Source organism: Schistocerca piceifrons, chromosome 10, assembly GCF_021461385.2.
Source record: "Schistocerca piceifrons isolate TAMUIC-IGC-003096 chromosome 10, iqSchPice1.1, whole genome shotgun sequence".
Classification (NCBI taxonomy): Eukaryota; Metazoa; Arthropoda; class Insecta; order Orthoptera; family Acrididae; genus Schistocerca; species Schistocerca piceifrons.
The window spans coordinates 106,491,260-106,515,888 of record NC_060147.1 but is presented as its reverse complement, the minus strand read 5'-3'; the positions used below and the strand labels follow the sequence as shown (position 1 = coordinate 106,515,888).

Sequence of the window (24,629 nt, the reverse complement as noted above, 5' to 3'; positions counted from 1 at the left end):
ATCGAACCGGGGACCCCGTGCGCGGGAAACGAGATCGCTACCGCTAGACTTCGAGCTGCGGACAACGTGATGTTATTGGCGATTTTTTCAAGTGGGCTAAGCTACATATCAGGCTGTCACCACAACCAGCTTTTTTTTGTCACATTCGTTGACTTTGCCGACCTACAACCAGACGGTCACCTTCTAACATAACGTATATCTACAGATCAGTCTGTCGCCACAACAAAGTGTTCTTTTTTGTTTTGTTTTTTCAGTATCACGATGGTTGGCTTAGCCAACTCACAACCAGACGTACCTTCCAACCTTTCTGCATCTCGCCCTAAGCTACAGATCAGTGCATCACCAGTTTCCTTTTTCTTTTTTCCATATTCGTGACGTAATTGCAGTGGTTAACAACATTATGTCAGCTGCTCAAAGCCCACGACTCGTATCCAAAAACATTCCTATTGAGCCCCGCAACTATAGATTCTATACAATAAAGTTAACAAAATGAAAGAAGCATAGTCATAGTTTGCAAGAAAAAACAGAACGTTTATCTGAAAACTGACCTGAAGTTCTGAGAGTAAATAGACCTATGTGATGAAGACTTAATCTGCTACACTTACCTCATGCTGGCGATAATCACGATATTCGAAAGAAGGAGGCAATATGTTCTTGCTAGGCTTCACCTAGTCTCTTCAATTCATCCAAAAGATCACAAATGTAATTTTGTGTAAGTACTATTTGCAGTCCACCAAAATACGTACATGCAGCTGATTGGTAGTAAACAACAGTAAACCGTCTCCACTAGTAGATCGCTGAGAACACCAAAGAGAGATTCAGACACTGTTCCCAATGGTTAATGCATGAAAATGGGACTGGCTTTTGACTACCTTCTCCAGTGCAAGAAGAATTTTTGTGATCAGTAATCCGAGGAATTTTGGTGCAGTTCTCCACACTATACTGTCACATCCTTCTGCGTCGTTGCAACCAATGCATGCGGCAAAACAAACCGCTTGGCCGATGCGTTGAGCACGGTATATAGCGAAGCGCTCAGAGTCTGACTTGTCCGCGGACAGAGCGTGGTTCCTGCCGACCGACCGACCGACCAGTTTCGTGCGGTTAGCCCACTGCAAAAACGCAATTATTTATCGGCTGGCCGACCGAGCGACCGACCAGTTCCGTGCGGGTAGCACGTGGCTAATGTGTACCATTTTGTCGGCTGGCCGACCAACCGACCATTTCCGTGGCAGTCTACACACGTCCCGACCGACTGTACTCAGCGCTTACAACACTGTCATCTTCTTGTCGTTTGTTTATCTTAAGTTCATTGAATTTATCTTCTAAGGGATCCCCCTCGCTTTTAGACGTAAACAAACACGGTTTCCTTGGACTGTTTCAGAGGCAGTAGGGCCAACGAACGCCAAGTGGAAGCTGTGGAAAAATTAGTGTCTAACGCAAGGAAAGAAATTCACCCCCGTTGTGTTATTTAAGTAGCTGAGAGCCTATGATTTTCGTAATTATCTGAGAATGGATGACTCCCGTATTTCGGAGCTGCTGAACATCGTACAAAACTGAGTACAGTCACGACAGAGGCTGTGAGCTGCGAGAAGAGGCTGCTAACTACATTGCGGTTTGTGGCGACTAGCAGAAGTGAACAGCACAGATTCAGTGCTGTTGTATCCCCACAATTATTAGCTAATATGATTCCTGAAGCCCGCAGCGTGGTTTAAAGGCGACTGAGGAAATCCATTGTAGTACAGCAAAATAAGTAAAACAAAAGACGTCCAAGTAAAAACTATTAATTATTTATGTACGTAGCCTAAAAGATGTATTGTAAGTTTAAGAAACTCATTTCAAATTCGAAGAAAAAAGATTACGTAAAGAATGAAGCATTTAGCAACTGTTAGAACGGCAAAAAAAAAAAAAAATTCCCACACTTTTGCTCTTCATAGTAGAGAACTTGGTTGTAGGCTGGACTTTCTCAGCTTATAAGAATGATATTGAGAATTAACGCCCATTGTATGTTCATATTTATGTTTTTAGATTTTACTTCCGATATACATCGGAGTATTTGTATGGAGTGTAGCCATGTGTGGAAATGAAACGTGCCCGATAAATAATTTAGACAAGAAGAGAATAGAATTTTTCGAGGTGTGGTACTATAGAAGAATGCTGAAGATTAGATGGGTAGATCACATAACCAATGAGGAGGTATTGAATAGAATTGGGGAGAAGAGAAGTTTGTGGCATAACTTGACTAGAAGGAATCGGTTGGTAGGGCATATTCTGAGGCATCAAGGGATTACCAATTTAGTATTGGAGGGCAGCGTGGAGGGTAAAAATCGTGGAGGGAGACCAAGAGATGAATACACTAAACAGATTCAGAAAGATGTAGGTTGCAGTAGGTACTGGGAGATGAAGAAGCTTGCACAGGATAGAGTAGCATGGAGAGCTGCATCAAACCCGTCCGTGGACTGAAGACCACAACAACAACAATACATCGGAAATAAAACCTAAAAACTGATATACAGAAGGTCGACGGACTTTTATTCTCTGCATGCGCCACACGAATCCATTATGGATTCATTAAAGGCATGAAAAAAGTGCTCCATTTCTTGCGTCTATATTGCTATACTCCTCGCACGACGTGTCCCACAAACATCTGCAGTCTTTATGTTCCTGCAAAAACTCTGTCCTTAGAGTTTCGTCCGCGTCGCAGTTTGTTATTTATGTAAGAACAACGTTTTATCCCGAGCGTAGTGACAGAAACTATTGTCGCTCGGTTGGCGCGACACCTCTACTGCACAGTGCAGTCGCTAGGTGTTCTGCCGCCCTAGGCGAGAACTGAAAAATGACACTCCCCCTTTTTTACTACCATCTGTCGCCCCGTTATCCCCTCTTCCCCCTCCACCACAACCGACATCCAGCAGCGCAACAATGCAAATTTCCTGTTATTCTTTGCATCATTCAAGTAAGGTGACCAGACGCCCTCATTTTAGGTCGACAATCCTCAGTTTTCATGCTTTGACCTGGATTCCTTTAAACTAATTCAGGACAACAGATGTGCTTAGTTATTTTTGTTCTCAATTTTTGAAATTTCGCAAAATAATCGAGATTCGAAGAATGTGCTGAAAATTTTAAACTAGAACTCAACTGACTATACCAGTGCAATCAAATTTGGCCACAGTTACTTATTTTATTTGATTGCAAGAAAATGTACTAATAGAGGAGTGGAGCTATTTTCTGATACGGAAGAACTTTTCCTTGAATTTAGAAATTACGCTATACTGCTGAGAGACATACCGAAGCATCAAACTAGCTCGCCTAGATAATAGTGACGTTGTTTCGTTTCCGTTTTAATTGAAATATTTTTAGAATGAGAAATAAATCTCATTTTTCTTGACGTCGATCTTAGTGCGATTAAATAAATGAATAGCGCGTTGTTTGGATTTTGTATTGAGAGTTCTACAGCTTTTATTAGCTGCCTCGGTGCCGCAGTGGTCTAAGCGACTGGCTTCTGATCATTCGTCCGAGGTGATCGAATCCCAGTGAGGCACGGGTGTTGTGTTTGTCTCAAGACATTGGTTCTTCCCCTTCCCCGGTGTCAGTGGCCCTAAATTAGGGTTGTACAACTGCTTGCAGTCCATTGAGCTGCTCACGGTGATCGTTAAAACCTAAATAAAAGAAGAGAAAAATTGTTAAGTACATTTGTTCCCTTAAACTGTTTTTTTCACGGGATCTGGAATATTCTTTTTTTGTTCGCTAAATTTTTGGCTTCAGGTCAATTCCTTGTACAAAATCACAATGAAATTTCAGTATGAAATCGAAATGCAGTTTTGTTTTTATATGCAACATGAGTCACTGCACCCTATGAATAACAAAAACAAAAGGTAGAACTGATGGACGTATTGTAACAAGTCGCAAGATGATCGCAAGTCAGCACACGCGTCCCGTTCCAGCGCCCGACGCAGATTAATCGAGGTCATGTTTGTTTCCATTTCTTACTCAGTAGCGGCTGATTTAGTTTCGAAGTACGTTTGGACTTGTCCCCTTATAACTGGACAGCTAGCATGGGCATTCCTTGTGGTATTTCAGGAAAAATTTTGATTAATTTATGCATTTGTAGCATACACTATTGGCCATTAAAATAGCTACACCACGAAGATGACGTGCTACAGACGCGAAATTTAACCGACAGGAAGAAGATGCTGTGATATGAAAATGATTAGCTTTTCATAGCATTCACACAACGTTGGCGCCGGTGGCGACACCTACAACGTGCTGACATGAGGAAAGTTTCCAACCGATTTCTCATACACAAACAGCAGTTGACCAGCGTTGCCTGGTGAAACGTTGTTGTGATGCCTCGTGTAAGGAGGAGAAATGCGTACCATCACGTTTCCGACTTTGATAAAGGTCGGATTGTAGCCTATCGCGATTGCGGTTTATCGTATCGCGACATTTCTGCTCGCGTTGGTCGCGATCCAATGACTGTTAGCAGAATATGGAATCGGTGGGTTCAGGAGGGTAATACGGAACGCCGTGCTGGATCCCAACGGCGTCGTATCACTAGCAGTCAAGATGACAGGCATCTTATCCGCATGTCTGTAACGGATCGTGCAGCCACGTCTCGATCCCAACAGATGGGGACGTTTGCAAGACGACAACCATCTGCACCTACAGTTCGATCACATTTGCAGCAGCATGGTCTATCAGCTCGGAGACCACGGCTGTGGTTTCCCTTGACTCTGCATCACAGACAAGGGCGCCTGCGATGATGTACTCAACGACGAACCTGCGTGCGTGAATGTCAAAACGTCATTTTTTCGGATGCATCCAGGTTCTGTTTACAGCATCATGATGGTCGCATCCGTGTTTGGCGACACACATTGGAAGCGTGTATTCGTCATCGCCATACTGGCGTATAAACCCGCGTGATAGTATGGGGTGCCACTCGTTGTAAGTCTCGGTCACCTCTTCTTCTCATTGATGGCACTTTGAACAGTGGACGTTACATTTCAGATGTGTTACAACCCGTGGCTCTACCCTTCATTCGATCCCTGCGAAACCCTAGATTTCAGCAGGATAATGCACGACCACTTGTTGCAAGTCCTGTACGGGCTTTTCTGGATACAGAAAATGTTCGACTGCTGCCCTGGCCAGCACATTCTCCAGATCTCTCACCAATTGAAAACGTCTGGTCAATGGCGGCCGAGCAACTGGCTCGTCACAATACGCCAGTCACTACTCTTGATGAACTGTGGTATCGTGTTGAAGCTGTACCTGTACACGCCATCCAAGCTCTGTTTGACTCAATGCCTAGGCGTGGCAAGGCCGTTATTACAGCCAGATGTGGTTTTTCTGGGTACTGATTTCTCATCCAAATTACGTGAAAATGTAATTACATGTCAGTTCTAGTATAATATATATGTCCAATGAACACCCGTTTATCATCTGCATTTCTTCTTGGTGTAGCAATTTTAATGGCCAGTGGTGTAAAAACTATTGATTGAAATCATTTGATTGTAGCCTTCTTTTCAAATAACAAGGTCATAAATGTATGCACAAAGTTTTAAGCATCTAGGTAAAGTAGTTAATAAGTCTATCCTACCAAAATTTTCATCCTCAAAACACTTTCATTGTTCTAAATTTTCTTTGTATTCAGAGTTCACATTATGTAGTTAGACCCTCATGAACTTCATGAAAATTACTATTCAGTGGCAAGTTGCTTTAAGGCTTATGCGCACTTTGGTAGTAGAAGAGTAAAGATGAACAAGTGTTCATATCTCTTAAAGTATGTATTGTTAGAGACCATGTTTTCAAGACTTATTTACTACAAATGATTATTCCTGTCATATCCCTGAATACTGACCGTTTGTCCTGGAACGTCTTGAATATTTTGTGATTCTGTTTGTCGTCAAAATAAAAACATCAATATCTTTCCCTTCACTCGCTGTATTAACTCTCAATCAAAATTAGTGGGCTGAAGGAGACAAAAATTATACTCTTTGTCGTGGTCATTCGTACTTACACCTCAATAAAATTTTGGATTAAGGAACGCAGAGGCAAATGGAAACACCTCAATATATCAAGGAAATGAGTGAAGTATCCAAATGTAAGCCAGTGTTAGTCGAGAAACGGAAAACACAGTTGGACTCGAAACACGCCTTCAGACAGAAGTCCAAACAATTGACAGTGAGAGAATCGCATAAATTAGACACATCGCGAACGCGTAAGTTACAAGCTTCAAACTTTGACACCGCCAAGCGACCACCGACCTTAGTACGTGATATCAATTTCAACTTGATACACGCTTACTTTCCCAGGGAAAAACGGTCTCAAAGACGGAAATACAAACCGAAAAACGGATTTAAGGAACTCAGAGAAAAGCTCTTTCTTCGTCTTATGTAATTAAAAATTAAACACTTTCCGTTACTTTCTTTCAATTGTGCTGCGAAACCTTGTCTTTCCGCGTCTCACGCTTCTAGGTCAACATAAACAATAATGACGCCATTTGACATCAGATCGCAGCAGAAACGCGGCCGTTGCTGCATACCGACATATACACTCCTGGAAATTGAAATAAGAACACCGTGAATTCATTGTCCCAGGAAGGGGAAACTTTATTGACACATTCCTGGGGTCAGATACATCACATGATCACACTGACAGAACCACAGGCACATAGACACAGGCAACAGAGCATGCACAATGTCGGCACTAGTACAGTGTATATCCACCTTTCGCAGCAATGCAGGCTGCTATTCGCCCATGGAGATGATCGTAGAGATGCTGGATGTAGTCCTGTGGAACGGCTTGCCATGCCATTTCCACCTGGCGCCTCAGTTGGACCAGCGTTCGTGCTGGACGTGCAGACCGCGTGAGACGACGCTTCATCCAGTCCCAAACATGCTCAATGGGGGACGGATCCGGAGATCTTGCTGGCCAGGGTAGTTGACTTACACCTTCTAGAGCACGTTGGGTGGCACGGGATACGCGCGGACGTGCATTGTCCTGTTGGAACAGCAAGTTCCCTTGCCGGTCTAGGAATGGTAGAACGATGGGTTCGATGACGGTTTGGATGTACCGTGCACTATTCAGTGTCCCCTCGACGATCACCAGTGGTGTACGGCCAGTGTAGGAGATCGCTCCCCACACCATGATGCCGGGTGTTGGCCCTGTGTGCCTCGGTCGTATGCAGTCCTGATTGTGGCGCTCACCTGCACGGCGCCAAACACGCATACGACCATCATTGGCACCAAGGCAGAAGCGACTCTCATCGCTGAAGACGACACGTCTCCATTCGTCCCTCCATTCACGCCTGTCGCGACACCACTGGAGGCGGGCTGCACGATGTTGGGGCGTGAGCGGAAGACGGCCTAACGGTGTGCGGGACCGTAGCCCAGCTTCATGGAGACGGTTGCGAATGGTCCTCGCCGATACCCCAGGAGCAACAGTGTCCCTAATTTGCTGGGAAGTGGCGGTGCGGTCCCCTACGGCACTGCGTAGGATCCTACGGTCTTGGCGTGCATCCGTGCGTCGCTCCGGTCCGGTCCCAGGTCGACGGGCACGTGCACCTTCCGCCGACCACTGGCGACAACATCGATGTACTGTGGAGACCTCACGCCCCACGTGTTGAGCAATTCGGCGGTACGTCCACCCGGCCTCCCGCATGCCCACTATACGCCCTCGCTCAAAGTCCGTCAACTGCACATACGGTTCACGTCCACGCTGTCGCGGCATGCTACCAGTGTTAAAGACTGCGATGGAGCTCCGTATGCCACGGCAAACTGGCTGACACTGACGGCGGCGGTGCACAAATGCTTCGCAGCTAGCGCCATTCGACGGCCAACACCGCGGTTCCTGGTGTGTCCGCTGTGCCGTGCGTGTGATCATTGCTTGTACAGCCCTCTCGCAGTGTCCGGAGCAAGTATGGTGGGTCTGACACACCGGTGTCAATGTGTTCTTTTTTCCATTTCCAGGAGTGTATTTAAATTTGTTTTTAAAGATGTTCCCGATGTCCGAATCGATTCATTTAACAATTGTTTTGTTCACAAAACTATAAATAATGATTTAAGATTGAAAACAATTCGAATTTTTCAAGCAGATTCATTAGCAAGTGACCGTAAGGTATGCACTTGAGAGCCGATGCTTACCACTGTTTGTTGCTTAGATCGATCGTTCCTGTCATTTCGTTCCATATTCTCCATTCCGATTGGGGAACACTGTACAGACCTCTTCATTATCGTCATCCAAGACACGAGAAATGAAGTGATAAAGAAATAACGTCACTTCATTTGCGCAGTTTTCCGCACTTTATTCAGGATAAATACAAAATAAGGATTCGCCTGTTGCAAGAACATGGATATTGAATGAATGCGTTGAAACTTGCCGCTTAAAATAAACGTCATGGGTAGCTATATTTGTTTCCTGTTTTTCCTTACTTCCAATTTATTAGGGAGAGGCACTGCATCAGAATTCTGTTTGCTCTGTCCTGTCGTAGTCGGCTGAGTCACCACCGGCCTGCCAGCTAATTTCCCCTGAAACACTGGCTTACCTGGTTCTTTCTCCTTAGAGGAAAACTTTGAATGTTAATATCTATGGACTCACTTGATTTTTCCCAATTTCAGCATCTCAGCAGTTGCGTACGATCAGTCTGATCTAGCTGTAGTAATAACTCAATTTCGAAAAGAAGACTTACCTGTTTCTTTACCATGACCCTTTATGTGTGCTTCAACAGGCTTCCTGATAGCATTAAATGACAAACAGTGAAGCTGAAGTATCATGCCAAGATGTAATTGTTACCTAGCCAGAGAAGATTTCATAAGTGACATCTACCCTGAAAGATTACGACTACATATTCTGAATCCAGCATCATTCCAGATAATAACTGTTTAGTGGACGGTTTCTGTCTGATTGTTGATCTCATGTGTTTTATATACACTTACATAAATTAATGTACTAACTCAATTGAGGGATTTACATCATAACAAATGTAACATTAAAAATAATGTTTTGTACACTGTGGAGATTCGAAACGTGTCTTTATTCATTTCCATTGACTTATTGTAAGGAACTTCATAAAATAAATACTTCTCTTATTACAGCAACAAAAGGGCAGTAGGTTGTCAGTTGGAAGTTCTCAGAGGTAACAATTTGTTTTTTTCTTATTTTCTTCATATTTCTTTAAAAGACGGAACATACAGCTGTTCTTGTGTTTATGCATATGTATGGACACTTCCTCGCATTCCATCCCCATAGTTTTGACAATGCCTATTATGCTAAACAAGTTTCAAGCTATACTATTAATGAAAGACAGCAAAGCATATATAAGTTAACAATTGCAACAGTGCAAATGCCAATATAAATTCACATACACTATAGTTCCTAATGAGTAACATAACACATATATATGTAATCAGTCTGTTAAGATGGTTTCATCTCCTATTTAATACCCTGTACTTAGAACTGTGTACTGTCTTATTCTTATTGCTAGTGCTTTCTCCACTTCCTCCTTAACACTATAAAAAAATGATTGCTGTTAAAACTAGAAACAAATATATTACTCTTTTTTAAAACTATATTTGTTATGTACTTTGACAAAAGGAAGCTTCTCAGTATTTCACATGTGTAAATACAGTTTTTCCCCTTCCTCGCAAAGAGGAAAACAAAGAGCTATTTGATAACAAAACTGAAGATCAAAATGCAAGGTAAAGACTGAATAAATAATGGGAGTTTCTGTGCATGTGAAGGTGGTGTGCACGTGAAGTTTAAGAAATAATCTTGCCTGATATGTACAAGATATAACAACGTATGTACACTTCTGATAGCTTTATAAATTTCAGCTGAAATGCTAATATGCTAATAGCTACATACATTGTGGAGATATGTATAACTGTACATTTATAGTACCTTTACAGACACGTGAGGTATACTAAGAGATATACAAACAATATTCACATTATTTTATGACATTAATAGTCAAGGTAGTGCAAGTAAGCAGCGAAGCGCACAAGTGCTAGAAACTTTTAAGCATTAGCATCGACACCTGTGGTAACTTTCCTACAGAAGCTATGATGCTTATTGGACAAGCACAGCAATGTTATGTACACATGTATAACTTGTGTAGTCTTCAGCATTGATTTCACTGTCACCTCTGTGGATATTTCTGCCACATTCTTGCATGCACAAAGGTCTCCGTATATTTTTCATTTTCGTGTTGACAGGCCAAATGAAATAGGATAGTGGCTTTATCATTCAAAATGGCCTGTCTGACCTGTACAGAACCTGTAAAGAAAAAATCAGTGACACATTACAGAATAATGTAGCAGGATGGATTGACATGTATATATTTAGTTTCTATATTCACATTGGTTTACGATTCAGGTGTCCCTAATGAGCTGCACATCAGGACAATGCGACGGAATGATCAATTTTCTTAAAAATTTCACGGAATTTTACAATGAGCATTGCGAAACCTAAGTTCCGCTCTTCGCTCTTCTCTCTTCTTGAAAACCATAGGCCAAGACAGTCAGGTATATGCAGTATTTCTTGACTTCCGGAATGCATTTGATTCGGTATCACAACTGCACTTATTATCAAAATATGATTGGGGTACGAAGCAAAATTTGTTACTGGACTGAGGATTTCTTCACAGAAAGAATCCAGTACGTTGTCTTGCATGGAAGCCGTCAAGAGATGCAGAAGTAACTTCAGATGTGTCCCAGGAAAATGTGTAGAAACCCATGGTGTTCATGTTGCGCATTAATACCCTTTCAAATAATACTAACCTCATACTTTTATTGGATGATAATGAAGTACTGCCTGTAAAAAGTTGCACAGACATTCAGTTAGATCTCGGTAAGATTGCAAAGTGGGTAAAGATAGCCAGTTCGCTTTAAATACTGTAAAAACATACACTACCGGCCATTAAAATTGCTACACCAAGAAGAAATGCAGATGATAAACGGGTATTCATTGTACAAATATATTATGCTAGAACTAACATGTGATTACATTTTCACGCAATTTGGGTGCATAGATCCTGAGAAATCAGTACCCAGAACAAACACCTCTGGCCGTAATAACGGCCTCGATACGCCTCGCCATTAAGTCAAACAGATCATGGATGGTGTGTAGAGGTACAGCTACCCATGCAGCTTCAACACGATACCACAGTTCATGAAGAGTAGTGACTGGCTTATTGTGACGAGCCAGTTGCTCGGCCACCGTTGACCAGACGTCTTCAATTGGTGAGAGATCTGGAGAATGTGCTGGCCAGGGCAGCAGTCGAACATTTTCTGTATACAGAAAGGCCCGTACGGGACCTTCAACATGATGTCGTGCATTATCCTGCTGAAATGTAGGGTTTCGCAGGGATCGAATGAAGGGTAGAGCCACGGGTCGTAACACATCTGAAATGTAACGTCCACTGCTCAAAGTGCCGTCAATGCGAACAAAAGGTGACCGAGACTTATAACGAGAGGCACCCCATACCATCACGCCAGTATGGCGATGACGAATACACCCTTCTACTGTGCGTTCACTGCGATGTCGCCAAACAGGGATGCGACCATCATGATGCTGTAAACAGAACCTGGATTCATCCGAAAAAATGACGTTTTGCCATTCGTGCACCCAGGTTCATCGCTGAGTACACCTTCGCAGGCGCTCCTGTCTGTGATGCAGCGTCAAGGGTAACCGCAGCCATGGTCTCCGAGCTGATAGTCCATGCTGCTGCAAATGTGATCGAACTGTTCGTGCAGATGGTTGTTGTCTTGAGAACGTCCCCATCTGTTGACTCAGGGATCGAGACGTGGCTGCACGATCTGTTACAGCCATGCGGATAAGATGCCTGTCATCTCGACTACTAGTGATACGAGGGCGTTGGGATCCAGCACGGCGTTCTGTATTACCCTCCTGAACCCACCAATTCAATATTCTGTTAGCAGTCATTGGATCTTGATCAACGCGAGCAGCAATGTCGCGATACGATAAACCGCAGTCGCGATAGGCTACAATCTGACCTTTATCAAAGTCGGAAACGTGATGGTACGCATTTCTCCTCATTACACGAGGCATCACAACAACGTTTCACCAGGCAACGCCAGTCAACTGCTGTTTGTGTATGAGAAATCGCTTGGAAACTTTGATCTCAGCACGTTGTAGGTGTCGCCACCGGCGCCAACATTGTGTGAATGCCCTGAAAAGCTAATCATTTGCATATCACAGCATCTTCTTCCTGTCGGTTAAATTTCGCATCTGTAGCACGTCATCTTCGTGGTGTAGTAATGTTAATGGCCAGTAGTATAGTATCCGCTGACTACAATATCAGTGAATCACAACTGGAATCTGTCGACAAATACTTGGGTGTAAGAATTTGTAGGGATATGGAACGAAAGAGTCACATAGGCTAATTTATAGGTATAGCAGGTGGCAGAATTTATTTGTAGAATGCAAAGGAAACGCAGATAGATACAGGGTAAATTGCTTACAAAAGACTCGTGCAACCAGTCGTAGAATATTGCTAATGTGTGTCGGACCCATACAAAGTAGGACAAAGAGTTGATATTAAATGTCATCAAAGGGGGGTAGCATGAGTGGTCATAGGTTGTGTGACCATCACGGAGATGTTGAAAACAGTGAGCTGCCTCCCGCTTGAATGTAGGTACAAACTGCACTGTAAGGGGAAAAAAAGCGATGAACCACGAAGGAGTTACGAAAATTGGTCCACAGTGATGTTCAAACAGGTATCTACAGAAAAGGCAAAATTGCATACTTTGGCGGTCAGGGGACGAATGTGTAATGCTGCAGCGCAGTTTCATCGCGCGGCTGGCGGTGGTAGTAAACAGGGCATACAGTCCTTACGAATATCATTCCACGTACTCAGCTTGGCAGTAACTGTGCCTCGCAGACAGGCGTGTGAACAGTATACGTGTCAGTTAGCATTGGAGAGACCCGTATAGTTGGACTCGAAGACACCGGATGGAGTAATCGGCACATCATTCGACATTTAAAAAGGTGCGATGCCACTACTCGACGATGTTGGCAGAAATGGATGAACCATGGACGAACACAGTGTCAACAAGGAAGCACCCGACCTGGAGAGGTGACAGAATGAGAGGGCTGAGCAATCACTCCCGAGGCACTCAGAGCCCCGGATTCGTCATTATCATCGACGTGACGTGCAACTTGCGCTCCAGTGACCACCAGGCCATTTGTAGGCGGCTCACAGAATGGAGGCCCCCTTGTGCGGAATACCACTGACCTCTTTCAAATAACTTTCGGGAATTCAGCCAGGTAACACTTTCAGCGACCGCCGATATTTAGGCGGGAGAACACCCCGCCATTTTCAGGACAAACTGCAACGGACAGGCGACGTACATGCAAATTTAAAACCTCGGTTCTCGGACCGAAGCAGGGAAGCTAACACACACACTTAACACAAGTGCCACCAAAGATGATCTTGGTCTGCGTAAGGTGGGTGTAGCTACGGCATGGCATATATTGGTCAAACTATCAGGACCGTGGAGGACCGATGTACTGAGCATAAAGGGCACACAGGATTACAGTAGCCAAGTAGATCTGCTATTGCCGAACATTGCTTGGATACTGGTCACCCCATGTTATATAATAACACCTAGATATTGGCATGCACGTCCAGCTATTGGGACAGTGTTATTAAGGAGGCAGTTGAAATTAAATTAGCGAGCAACCTCGTTAACAGGGATGGAGGTTTTTGTTTGGAATCCGGCTCTCTCCCTTGTCAAAAAACAGAGAGACAGAGTCAATGCTACCTCACCTGCGAATTCGTAGTCTCACTATCGATAGCTCTGACTTTGGTCATCTTTAGTGGTACTAGTGTTCAGTGTATGTGTAATCTTTCCTGCTTCAGTCCGAGAACCGAAGTTTTAAACTTGCATATACGTCGCCTGTCCGTTGCAGTTTGCCTTGAAAATGGCAGGGTGTTCTCCCGCCGAAATATCGGCGGTCGCTGAAAGTGTTACCTGGCTGAATTCCCAGAAGTTATTTAAAAGTTATATACGCCAGGAGAAACTCACGTCTTACCACTGACCTCTGTATACCACCGTTTGCAGTGGCGACAGGCACACCCAGACAGGAATCTCATTGACTGGAGTAGAATTGACTTCAGTAGTGAGTCTCGCTTCGAACTGAGCCGCAACGACCAGTGAAGATGTGTCTCGGACAGCGCCGGTGTACCAACCTGACAGTTGTCCGCCAAATGACTCGAAAACCAACAGTGATGGTCTAGGGTGCCATCTCTTTGCGTGCCAGCACCCCTTCGGTTGTCATCCGAGGTGCCTTTACAGCACAGCGGTGCATAAAAGATATTCTACGCTCTGTTTTGTTGCCCTTCGTGGCAAGCCATCCTGAGCATACATTTCAGCAAGATAATGCCCGCCCACACACGGCGAGAGTTTCTACTGGTTGTCTTCGTACTTGTCAAACCCTACCCTGGCCAGCAAGGACGCCTGATCTCTCCCCAATTGAGAACGTTTGGAACTTCATGTGCAGTGCCCTAAACCAGCTCCGAATTTTGAACACCTAACGCGCCACTCGCACAGAATTTAGCCCTCAGGAGGACACTGCAATGTTGACATACATTGTTCATTGTCTCGAAGCCGACCAGTACATCCGCAGCGTAATCGACTGTTGGATCGTGTCTTAACGCCAAACGTTCAGTTCGAATTGTGAGGTTTGGCTATCTGTTTTTCTGACGTTCCGAATTATTTTATGCGTAAGCTTCAACTGAGCGAGTCAAACTAGTCTGTATCCGTTTTTTCGGAGTCGCAGTGGATCGCACGTGAGAAAGTCTGATTCTATTTGCCTCGAAACGCTGACTACGCTCTCACACTCGGCGGTCATGTAGTTGGCCTGCGTAGCGCGTACGCCGAACCATATTCCACGCCTCATTTGCGGCATTCTTTCCAAAGAAATAAACCGTGAGCTGAAATCAACTCAATGTTTGCAACACACAAAATTACGACGAACTGACATCAATTCGATCTTTGCATCACACCAAGTATATGACCACCACCGATAACACACTGAAATGCTGCTTTCTATTTTATTTATTTATTTCGCAATGAAACGTGTGACAGCAGAACTGTCAAAATGAACGTCACATTTTTTTTAATGAAAACATGTGACAGCAGAACTGTCAAACTGAAAGTCACTTTTTTTTATGAAAACATGTAACAGCACGATTGTCAAATTGAACGTTACTGGTTTTTTGTTACGAAAACATGTGACAGCAGAACTGTCAAACCGACCGTCACATATCTTTCACTGAGGTTTTCATACAAAAATACCGCTCAAATTTCGGACTTTTCTGGTGGATTTTCCAAAAATTTTATTTCATACAAATCTTGTTCTGACAATTACGAAAAAAGAAAACATTCCAATCCTTCGAGCCATTCTCAAGTGATGATTTTCCATGCATTCGGCAATTTATTTTTATTTTTTATAGACGATAAAAGATTTATTCCAAACTACTCAGTTTTATACGTAAAGTGGATCACTGCTGTCAGCTGTCGCGGGATATTACGCGGAATCAGTGGCGGCGTTTGAATATGTGTACCGGACTGGGATTCGAACCCTGAATTTCCTACTTATTAGCACGTGCTTTAACAACTGCGCCATCTGTGACACAGCATTATCGCAACTGCGCGGACACCCCTCACGTCCGATCCACATTCTCATCGAGTGCCACCTATCCACTGTCCCTGCCCATTTTACTCGCGTTAACTCAGAGATTCCCGTAGTAGGTCGAATGCATTTGTGGATTCGCACTAAAGAAGGTGGATCCACTGGTCGACGCAAAACCGCAGTTGTGAAACATTATATATGATCCGCGTAATGTCCCGCTGCAGCTGACAGCAACGACCCACTATAATTTACATATTTAACGTTTCACAGCCGCGGGTTCTGCGAGGTGTCTATTCTTTGGGACTTGTACGAAATAACAGACACCACCCATTCATATTACTTAGTTTTGCCACTACAATGTAGTGTCAATAAAACCAAACGGAATATAGTTTGATGCAGTATTCAATCAGAAATCGTGGTTGTTTAGGACGTAATACATTACAATCAGACACACATGTCCACAAATTTTAATACTATCTACTCAGTGATCGCAAAATTCGTTTTAGACCAGGGCTAAATTGTGGCATTGAAATATATGGTCTGAGGGATCCAGATTTCTGCAAAAAGTGGGTTTAGGTCGTACTTTTTTTCAACTTTTTTCAAGCGATTCTCCCATTTAGACCCCCTTGTGATCTGCAGCCTGTCTGTTAAGCCCTCACCCCCCGTCCCCCGACCCCAACCCAATAATATAGTGTTGTACTGGTGAGGTCCATGTCCCCAGTTAACATCACAGTCTAATATATACAGTCGCGACACTCTCTGGTATGAAAGTTGTTACCGTTTGACAGCTGGGACGACACTAACGCTCCAAGCGGTGAGAAAGCGGACATTCACAAGCGCCTTAAGGATAAGCTTGTTTTTAATATTTTCTAGTTAATAAATTACTGAGAGACATGAATTATAGTGAAGTAAATTCAAAAGCAGGTGAATCGCACTGATTCAATGACGTAAGCTACAACTTGTTCATGAATAAATACTTTCGAATATGTATATACTTACAGCTTATTCCACTGAAAGCAAGAGAATATAAAGACATATTTCATGTGGGACAAGCATATATTTCTATTGTTACCTGTTGTTATATCATAGCAAATTCCATTGACACTTAAAAATACGAGGGTAATCCCAAAAGTAAGGTCTCCTATTTTTTTATAAGTACACTGACCTGTTATTTCTACAATGGTTTACATCAGTTTACAGCTTGAACATTTAGCTATTTTTCGACATAATCACCATTTCTGTCGATGCATTTTTGTAGACGCTGTGGCAGTTTTTCTATGCCCCTGTCATACCAGCTCGCCGCCGCCATGCTGTTCGTCATGAATTTCGGTCTGACTCAACTGCAAACTCTCTACACCACTTACAAACCTTTATGACACCCATGCACGACTCACCATACACTTCCGTCAATTGGCGATGGATTTCAGTTGGCGCAGCGCCCTTTGCGTTCAAAAACCGAATAACTGCGCGCAATTCGCACTTGCCGGTAACATCCAACGGAAGCTAAATTCTCAACTGCTACCAAGCCCAGACGGAGAGCCTCAGCGCGGCGTGCGCATGTTTACACACAGCGCGTGAAGCACTCTTCATAACAGTGCGACCAACTGCCACACAAACAGAGTTCTGTACCTATAAAAAAATAGGAGACCTTACTTTTGGGATTACCCTCGTATTTTATGGAGTCCAGCGATTCGCCCATTCTTATATTCGTGTAAATGTAATTACTTATGCTTCGGATGTGTTGAAGATTCTTGCCGTTTTGTGGCTCAGATTTAGCAATTGTAGAACTGGTTTCTTCTGTCCTTGCAAGAGAATCGTAAATAAACTATCCTGTAAGGTACGGTTTCGTCCCTGCCACGGTCCATAGGAAACTAAATAATGACAAACGTGCCGTCAGTTTTTAGTTATTGTTGATTTTTATGGCGCTACACACACACCCTATTTTAAAAGAGAGGTAGCCAGCACAGAGACTAGGTGGAAATACTGACAAGAGCTGACAAAGACGTCATGCGGCGGTAACAAGTCGGACTCACTGTGGGACAGGGTTGCTGTTTGAGTTAAGGCTGCTGTCAGTTCTAGGGACCGGTACAGAGCAACTTCTGTAGAATACCTCACTTATCCAGCTGTCCTCCAAAGAACTGACCCCTCATAAGTTCCAGCTATTAGGACGCACGCCTGGGCAGGTACTTAGTAGGAACTTGATTTATACCACGAGACTTACAAGGTAACAGGTAAATCAAAATAAAAGCTAGCATTCGCAGTCATACAGTATCGTATTCAGAAGTGTCGCTTGCTGGCCGCTTGGGGCGCTGCTGTCGCTGTGGGTAACAAAAACGAGGCGGAGTGTCGCGACTGTTACGTCAGACTGTGGTCGACCGCAATCGCATACTCACCATTTCAGCCCAGCAGACTGGCCATCACGGCGACCATGACGGCAGCCACGACAGCTGGGGCCTGTGGAGCGTTGGGAGCGGCAGACCCCCAGCCGCACTCGATGTCGGTCTTGAGGACGTCCGCCAGGGACACGTTGCCGCGGTTGGCGCACGTCGCCGTCCTCACGTCATCCGACGTGCCGTAGCAGTCAGTCTCCTGCGAAGACTTGTCCTCGCACAGGTACTGGTGTCTCTTGCGTTGCCACACTTCCACCCATCTGCAACAGAACATATAACCTTACACAAACTCCTTCTCTTCCGAGAGTTTGCATACTATCAAGGCGTGCAACCTGATGAACGTTCATATACACTGAAGCGTCAAAGAAATTGGTGTACGCATGCGTATTCAATTATAGAGATAAGTAAATCGTGGGAAGACTTTGGAAACTGGTTGGAGACTATGGGTCAAGCTGCTGGAAAACCATTCTGGAGTGTAATTAGCAGTCTTCGAAAGGGAGGTAAGAAGGAAATGACAAGCATTTTGGACAGGTCAGGAAAACTGCTGGTGAATCCTGTGGATGCCTTGGGCAGATGGAGGGAATATTTTGAAGAGTTGCTCAATGTAGGTGAAAATACGATCAGTAATGTTTCAGATTTCGAGGTAGAATGGGATAGGAATGATGATGGAAATAAGATCACATTTGAGGAAGTGGAAAAAATGGTCAATAGATTGTAGTGCAATAAAGCGGCTGGGGTGGATGAAATTAAGTCGGAACTCATCAAATACAGTGGAATGTCAGGTCTTAAATGGCTACACAGGATAATTGAAATGGCCTGGGAGTCGGGACGGGTTCCATCAGACTGGACAAAAGCAGTAATCACACCAATCTTTAAACATGGAAACAGAAAAGATTGTAACAACTACAGAGGTATCTCTTTAATCAGCGTTGTGGGTAAAATCTTCTCAGGTATTGTTGAAAGGAAAGTGCGAGTATTAGTTGAGGACCAATTGGATGAAAATCAGTGTGGGTTTAGGCGTCTTAGAGGTTGTCAGGACCAGATCTTTAGCTTACGGCAAATAATGGAGAAGTCTTATGAGTGCAACAGGGAATTGTATCTATGCTCTATAGATCTAGAAAAGGCATATGACCGGGTTCCTAGGAGGAAGTTATTGTCTGTTCGACAAGATTATGAAATAGGAGGCAAACTTTTGCAAGCAATTAAAGATCTTTACATGGATAGTCAGGCAGCAGTTAGAGTTGACGGTAAATTGAGTTCATGGTTCAGAGTAGTTTCAGGGGTAAGACAAGGCTGCAACCTGTCTCCACTGTTGTTCATATTATTTATGGATCATATGTTGAAAACAATAGACTGGCTGGGTGAGATTAAGATATGTGAACACAAAATAAGCAGTCTTGCATATGCGGATGACTTAGTTGTGATGGCAGATTCGATTGAAAGTTTGAAAAGTAATATTTCAGAGCTAGATCAGGAATGTGAGGACTATGGTATGAAGATTAGCATCTCCAAAACGAAAGTAATGTCAGTGGGAAAGAAATACAAACGGATTGAGTGCCAAATAGGAGGAACAAAGTTAGAACAGGTGGACGGTTTCAAGTACTTAGGATGCATATTCTCACAGGATGGCAACATAGTGAAAGAACTGGAAGCGAGGTGTAGCAAAGCTAATGCAGTGAGCGCTCAGCTACGATCTACTCTCTTCTGCAAGAAGGAAGTCAGTACCAAGACTAAGTTATCTGTGCACCGTTCGATCTTTCGACCAACTTTGTTGTATGGGAGCGAAAGCTGGGTGGATTCAGGTTACCTTATCAACAAGGTTGAGGTTACGGATATGAAAGTAGCTAGGATGATTGCAGGTACTATTAGATGGGAACAATGGCAGGAGGGTGTCCACAATGAGGAAATCAAAGAAAAACTGGGAATGAAGTCTATAGATGTAGCAGTCAGGGCGAACAGGCTTAGATGGTGGGGTCATGTTACACGCATGGGAGAAGCAAGGTTACCCAAGAGACTCATGGATTCAGCAGTAGAGGGTAGGAGGAGTCAGGGCAGACCGAGGAGAAGGTACCTGGATTCGGTTAAGAATGATTTTGAAGTAATAGGTTTAACACCAGAAGAGGCACCAATGTTAGCACTGAATAGGGGATCATGGAGGAACTGTATAAGGGGCCCTATGCTCCAGACTGAACGCTGAAAGGCATAATCAGTCTTAAATGATGATGATGATGTAAATAGGCAGAATACGGTGCTACGGTCCGCTACGCCTATACAGGGTGAGTCATAAATGAGGAAAAATATGCCGTGTAAATTGTCACACACTGAGCTACAAACATGAATTCGTTTTCCGCATCTACCTATGTCAATAAATGACAATGCAATTGAATAGTAAAAATCTGGAAATATTGACTTCTGGCTGGGTGTTCTGTGCGTCGACATTGGCCAAGGGGACAGATCGGCAACAGGGCACAACATGCGAGTGTTGCAGGTAGTCTAGCCGCTCACGAGAAGGCGAGGCATGCGGCGTCAAGCGACGGTCTGCGTGAGACCGCGAGAATGACAGCGCCCACATCTCTCTCGTACCAGTCACGCTGGCCAGTCTTATGTGTCTTGGCTAGTTGGCATAGGAGAAGGGACGTGAGGAGCGTCTGCACTTCTGTGCTGGCGTGTTTTATAATTTGGTTTTTGTGTCCCAGACTCAGTTTTAAGAAACGAGTGCATAGATGGAGAATACAAAATACAACTACAGAGGTATGTGGCAGCTAATACAGACGAATACAATACAGCTGTAGAAATCGAAACTAACATAGAAACACACGACCAGAAGCTGCAGTGGCGGTTTACAAGTACTGTTCGAAATGACGGCCGCGATGTGTGTGGCAAAGTTGAACTGTTCGCAGGAAGGATTGCTGAACACGATCCAAGATGTCTGTATCTCTTTGCGTAGTATCACAGGCATGTTGCATTCTGCGCTGAAAGGTGTTCACATCGACAACCTCTCCTTCATAAATCACACATTTCAGATGGCCCCATAAAAAGATATCAGTGGATTGAGGTCTGGCGATCTTGCTGGCCATGCTACAGGGCCTCCACGACCGATCCATTTCGAAGGGAAGGCATTCTCCAGGTGGCGTCGCACTGTGCCACTGAAGTGAGCGGGGGCACCATCAGGCATGTTCATACGAGAGGCCAAACTAACGTCTTCCAAAAATTCCGGTAGTGTAGCATCTAGGAAACGCAGATACCACTCTCCTGTAAGCCTTTGTGGCAGCACATGTGGCCCTATGAGATGGTGACCAATAATGCCACACCAGATATTGACACCACGTCATTCTTGGTACCCTCGTATCACTGTGCAGTGGGGGTTTTCTTCCTCCCACTCGCGCCAATTATACGAATTCACTACACCCTCCTTTGTGAAAAAGGCTTCGTCGGTGAACAGTATTGTTCGTGAAAAATGCTGGTCGTGGGTCTGACGCCGTAGGATAAAGTTGTAGAAGTCCAGCTTCCTCTGGTAGTTTTCCGGCAATACTGCCTGTACCTTCTGCATGCGAAAGGGATGGTAATGGTTCCTATGGAGTACTCGCATAACAGTAGATTGTGACATTCCGACCGCAGTGGCGAGGGACCTGCTGCATATTTTTCGGTCCTCCGCAACAGTTTGTAATAGTTTTTCTTCGTCATCCGTACTGTACGCCGACGGTCGGCATCGAGGTGCTACACATGCACCACACTCCCTCAAGTGCCTGTCCACAGAGTAAAACTTTTTGCGGATGGAAGGCGCCGGCTAGGAAACCTCTCGTGATACAGTTGCGCCGGTGTGGCCGAGCGGTTCTAGGCACTTCAGTCTGAAACCGCGCGACTGCTACCATAGCAGGTTCGAATCCTGCCTCGGGCATTGAGGTGTGTGAAGTCCTTAGGTTAGTTAGAATTAAGTAGTTCTAGGGGACTCATGACCTCAGATGTTAAGTCCCATAGTGCTCAGAGCCATTGGAACCATTGAATACAGTTGCCTTGCAACGTCAGCTCTTCCATCTACAAGCCCGTAGGTGAGGTGGATGTCGGCGTATTCCTCGTTTGTGAAACTCGCTGTGGTACTGTAGTAACACTGTGACGCGGCCGTTAGCAGCTGTCGACACGGCGAGTATCGGGCAGATTGAGCAACGCAGAGGTGTTGTAAACACGTCATGCACGCCGCCGTTGACCAATCTTTCCGCTCACAGGATACACATTCCATAACACTGGACTGTACACTCCGTTACCGCCGGCAACGTGTGATTCACAAGTTCTGATACAATTTCACACACATTACGATGGGATTTGTTCTTTCTCGCATCTTTCAAAAGTTGGCAGATACACATCAGCTCATTGGTGTGTCATGTGTTGTATCTATGGGTGAACGACATGTCGTGATCGTGAGGTTCGTCGGTATCTCTTTCAATGGTTAATGGGTGTTTCTATTTTACGTACACAGTACACCGAAGAGAATGAAAAACGGTGCGTCACGTCTTACGCATAGCAGCATGCATTCCTCGACATATTTTTCCTCATTTATGATTCATCCTGTATAAGACAATATGGCGCAGTTGTTAGATTCGTTACTGCTGCCACAATGGCAGGTTATCAAGATTTAAGTGAGCTTGAACGTAGTGTTATAGCCGACGCACGAGCGATGGGACACAGCATCTCCGAGGTACCGATGAAGGGGGATTTTCCCGTATGATCATTTCACGAGTGTACCTTGAATTTCAGGATACCGGTAAAACATCGTTGCGGCCAGAAAAAGGTCCTGCAAGAATGGGACCAACGACGACTGAAGAGAATCGTTCAACCCCAATTGCTGCAGATTTTAATGCTAGGCCATTCAATGAAACATCATCCAGAGCTTTCCGAGCCGAAGACTCACTCGTGTACCCTTGATGACTGCAGGACACGAAGCTTTACGCCTTGACCCTGGGCCCGTCAACACCGACATTGGACTGTCAATAACTGGAAACATGTTGCCTGGTCGAACAAGTCTCGTTTCAAATTATATCGAGCGAATTGACGCTTACGGATACGGAGACAACCTCATGAATCCATGGACCCTGCATGTCAGCAGGGAACTGTTCAAGCTGCTGGAGGCTCTGTTATGGTGTGGGGCGTGTGCAGTTGCAGTGATATAGGATTCCTAATACGTCTAGATACGACTCTGACAGGTGACACGTACGTAAGTATCCTGTCTGACCACCTGCATCCATTCATGTGCATTGTGCTTTCCGACTACTTGGGTAATTCCAGCAGGACAATGTGACACCCCACACATCCAGAATTGCTACAGAGTGGCTCCAAGAACACTCGTTGGCCTTCAAACTCCCCAGACATGAACATTATTGAGCTTATCTGGAATTCCTTGCAACGTGCAGCTCACAAGAGATCTGCATCCCTCGTACTCTTACGGATTTATGGACAGCCCTGGAGGATTCATGGTGTCAGTTGCCTCCCGCATAACTTGAGACATTAGTCGAGTCCATGTCACGTCGTGTTGCGCCACTTCTTCGTGCTCGCGGGGGCCCTACACGAAATTAAGCACGTGTACCAGTTCACATTATACAGATTTCAATATACGTGGCACATACAGAAACAGGTGTGTAAGCCGCGGAACGATCGGGAAATCTGGGAAGAATTGTGAATATTTTCATCCGGAAAAAACCAGGGAATTTTTTAAAAATCCGGGAGGGATATTGAGCCAAATTCCGTCCATTTAGTGTGTTAGATCTTCAAAATCCTTAACTGATTGGAGTGACCTACCCATAATGCTCCAAATGTTCTCAGTTGCGGAGAGATTCAGCGAACTTTGTAGCCGATGTCTCAGAATATCGTCGACGTACCGCTGCACTGCAAGGATGCAGCAGACGAGAACCGGAGAGGTCCTGCTACGAAAAGAAATGGCCGCTCAGACCACCACTCATGGTCTTATGGGGGCAGTCAGGTTGGTGTCCAACCGCTGCCTGCGGCATCTCCAGACACGTCTTTAGTCTGCAATCTCATTGACTGGAGTAGAATTGTCTTCAGTGATGAGCCCCACCTCGAACTGAGATCTGATGACCACCAAAGACATGTTCTGCAGACGACCTGGATATTGATCGGATACCATCCTGTCGCCCACAATACCAGCCGACAACCAAGAGTGATTGTCTGGCACAGCGGTGCGTCATCGACTTTTTACGCTCCATTTTGTTGCCAATCATGGCAAACCTTCCTGGCCTCACATTTCAGAAAGATAAAAAAAATGCCCGCAGACAGTGAGACTTTCTACTGATTTTCTTCGTACTTGCATGCTTTGGAGCATTATGGGCATGGCCACCAACCAGTTCGGCATTTTGACGACCTAACACACCAGTTGGAACGAATTTGTCACGATCTCCCTCAGGAGTACATTCAAAAACTCTATCAATCAGTGAATGCCAAGCCGAGTAACTACCTGCATATGTACCACAGGTAGACCATCCCATAATGAGTTGCTCAATTTATGAAGCTCTTTCTTTAGAATCCAATTTTTTTCTTAGTTTCTAATCATTTGTTTGCTGTGCATGTACATCACATTCA

At 44.5% G+C, this 24,629-nt stretch overlaps 1 protein-coding gene across 1 annotated transcript in view; it reads right to left on the bottom strand.

Moving 5' to 3' along the window:
* Positions 1–9,009: 9,009 nt before the first annotated feature.
* LOC124718926 (chaoptin) overlaps positions 9,010–24,629 on the bottom strand; it is a 241,022-nt gene continuing 225,402 nt past the window's right edge. The window contains exons 18-19 of the mRNA XM_047244580.1: positions 18,045–18,301; positions 9,010–10,269 (exon numbers count right to left, since the gene is read on the bottom strand). Of these exons, the coding sequence (XP_047100536.1) occupies positions 18,049–18,301 (253 nt within the window). The 3' untranslated portion in view covers positions 9,010–10,269; positions 18,045–18,048. The remainder of the gene's footprint in view (positions 10,270–18,044; positions 18,302–24,629) is intronic.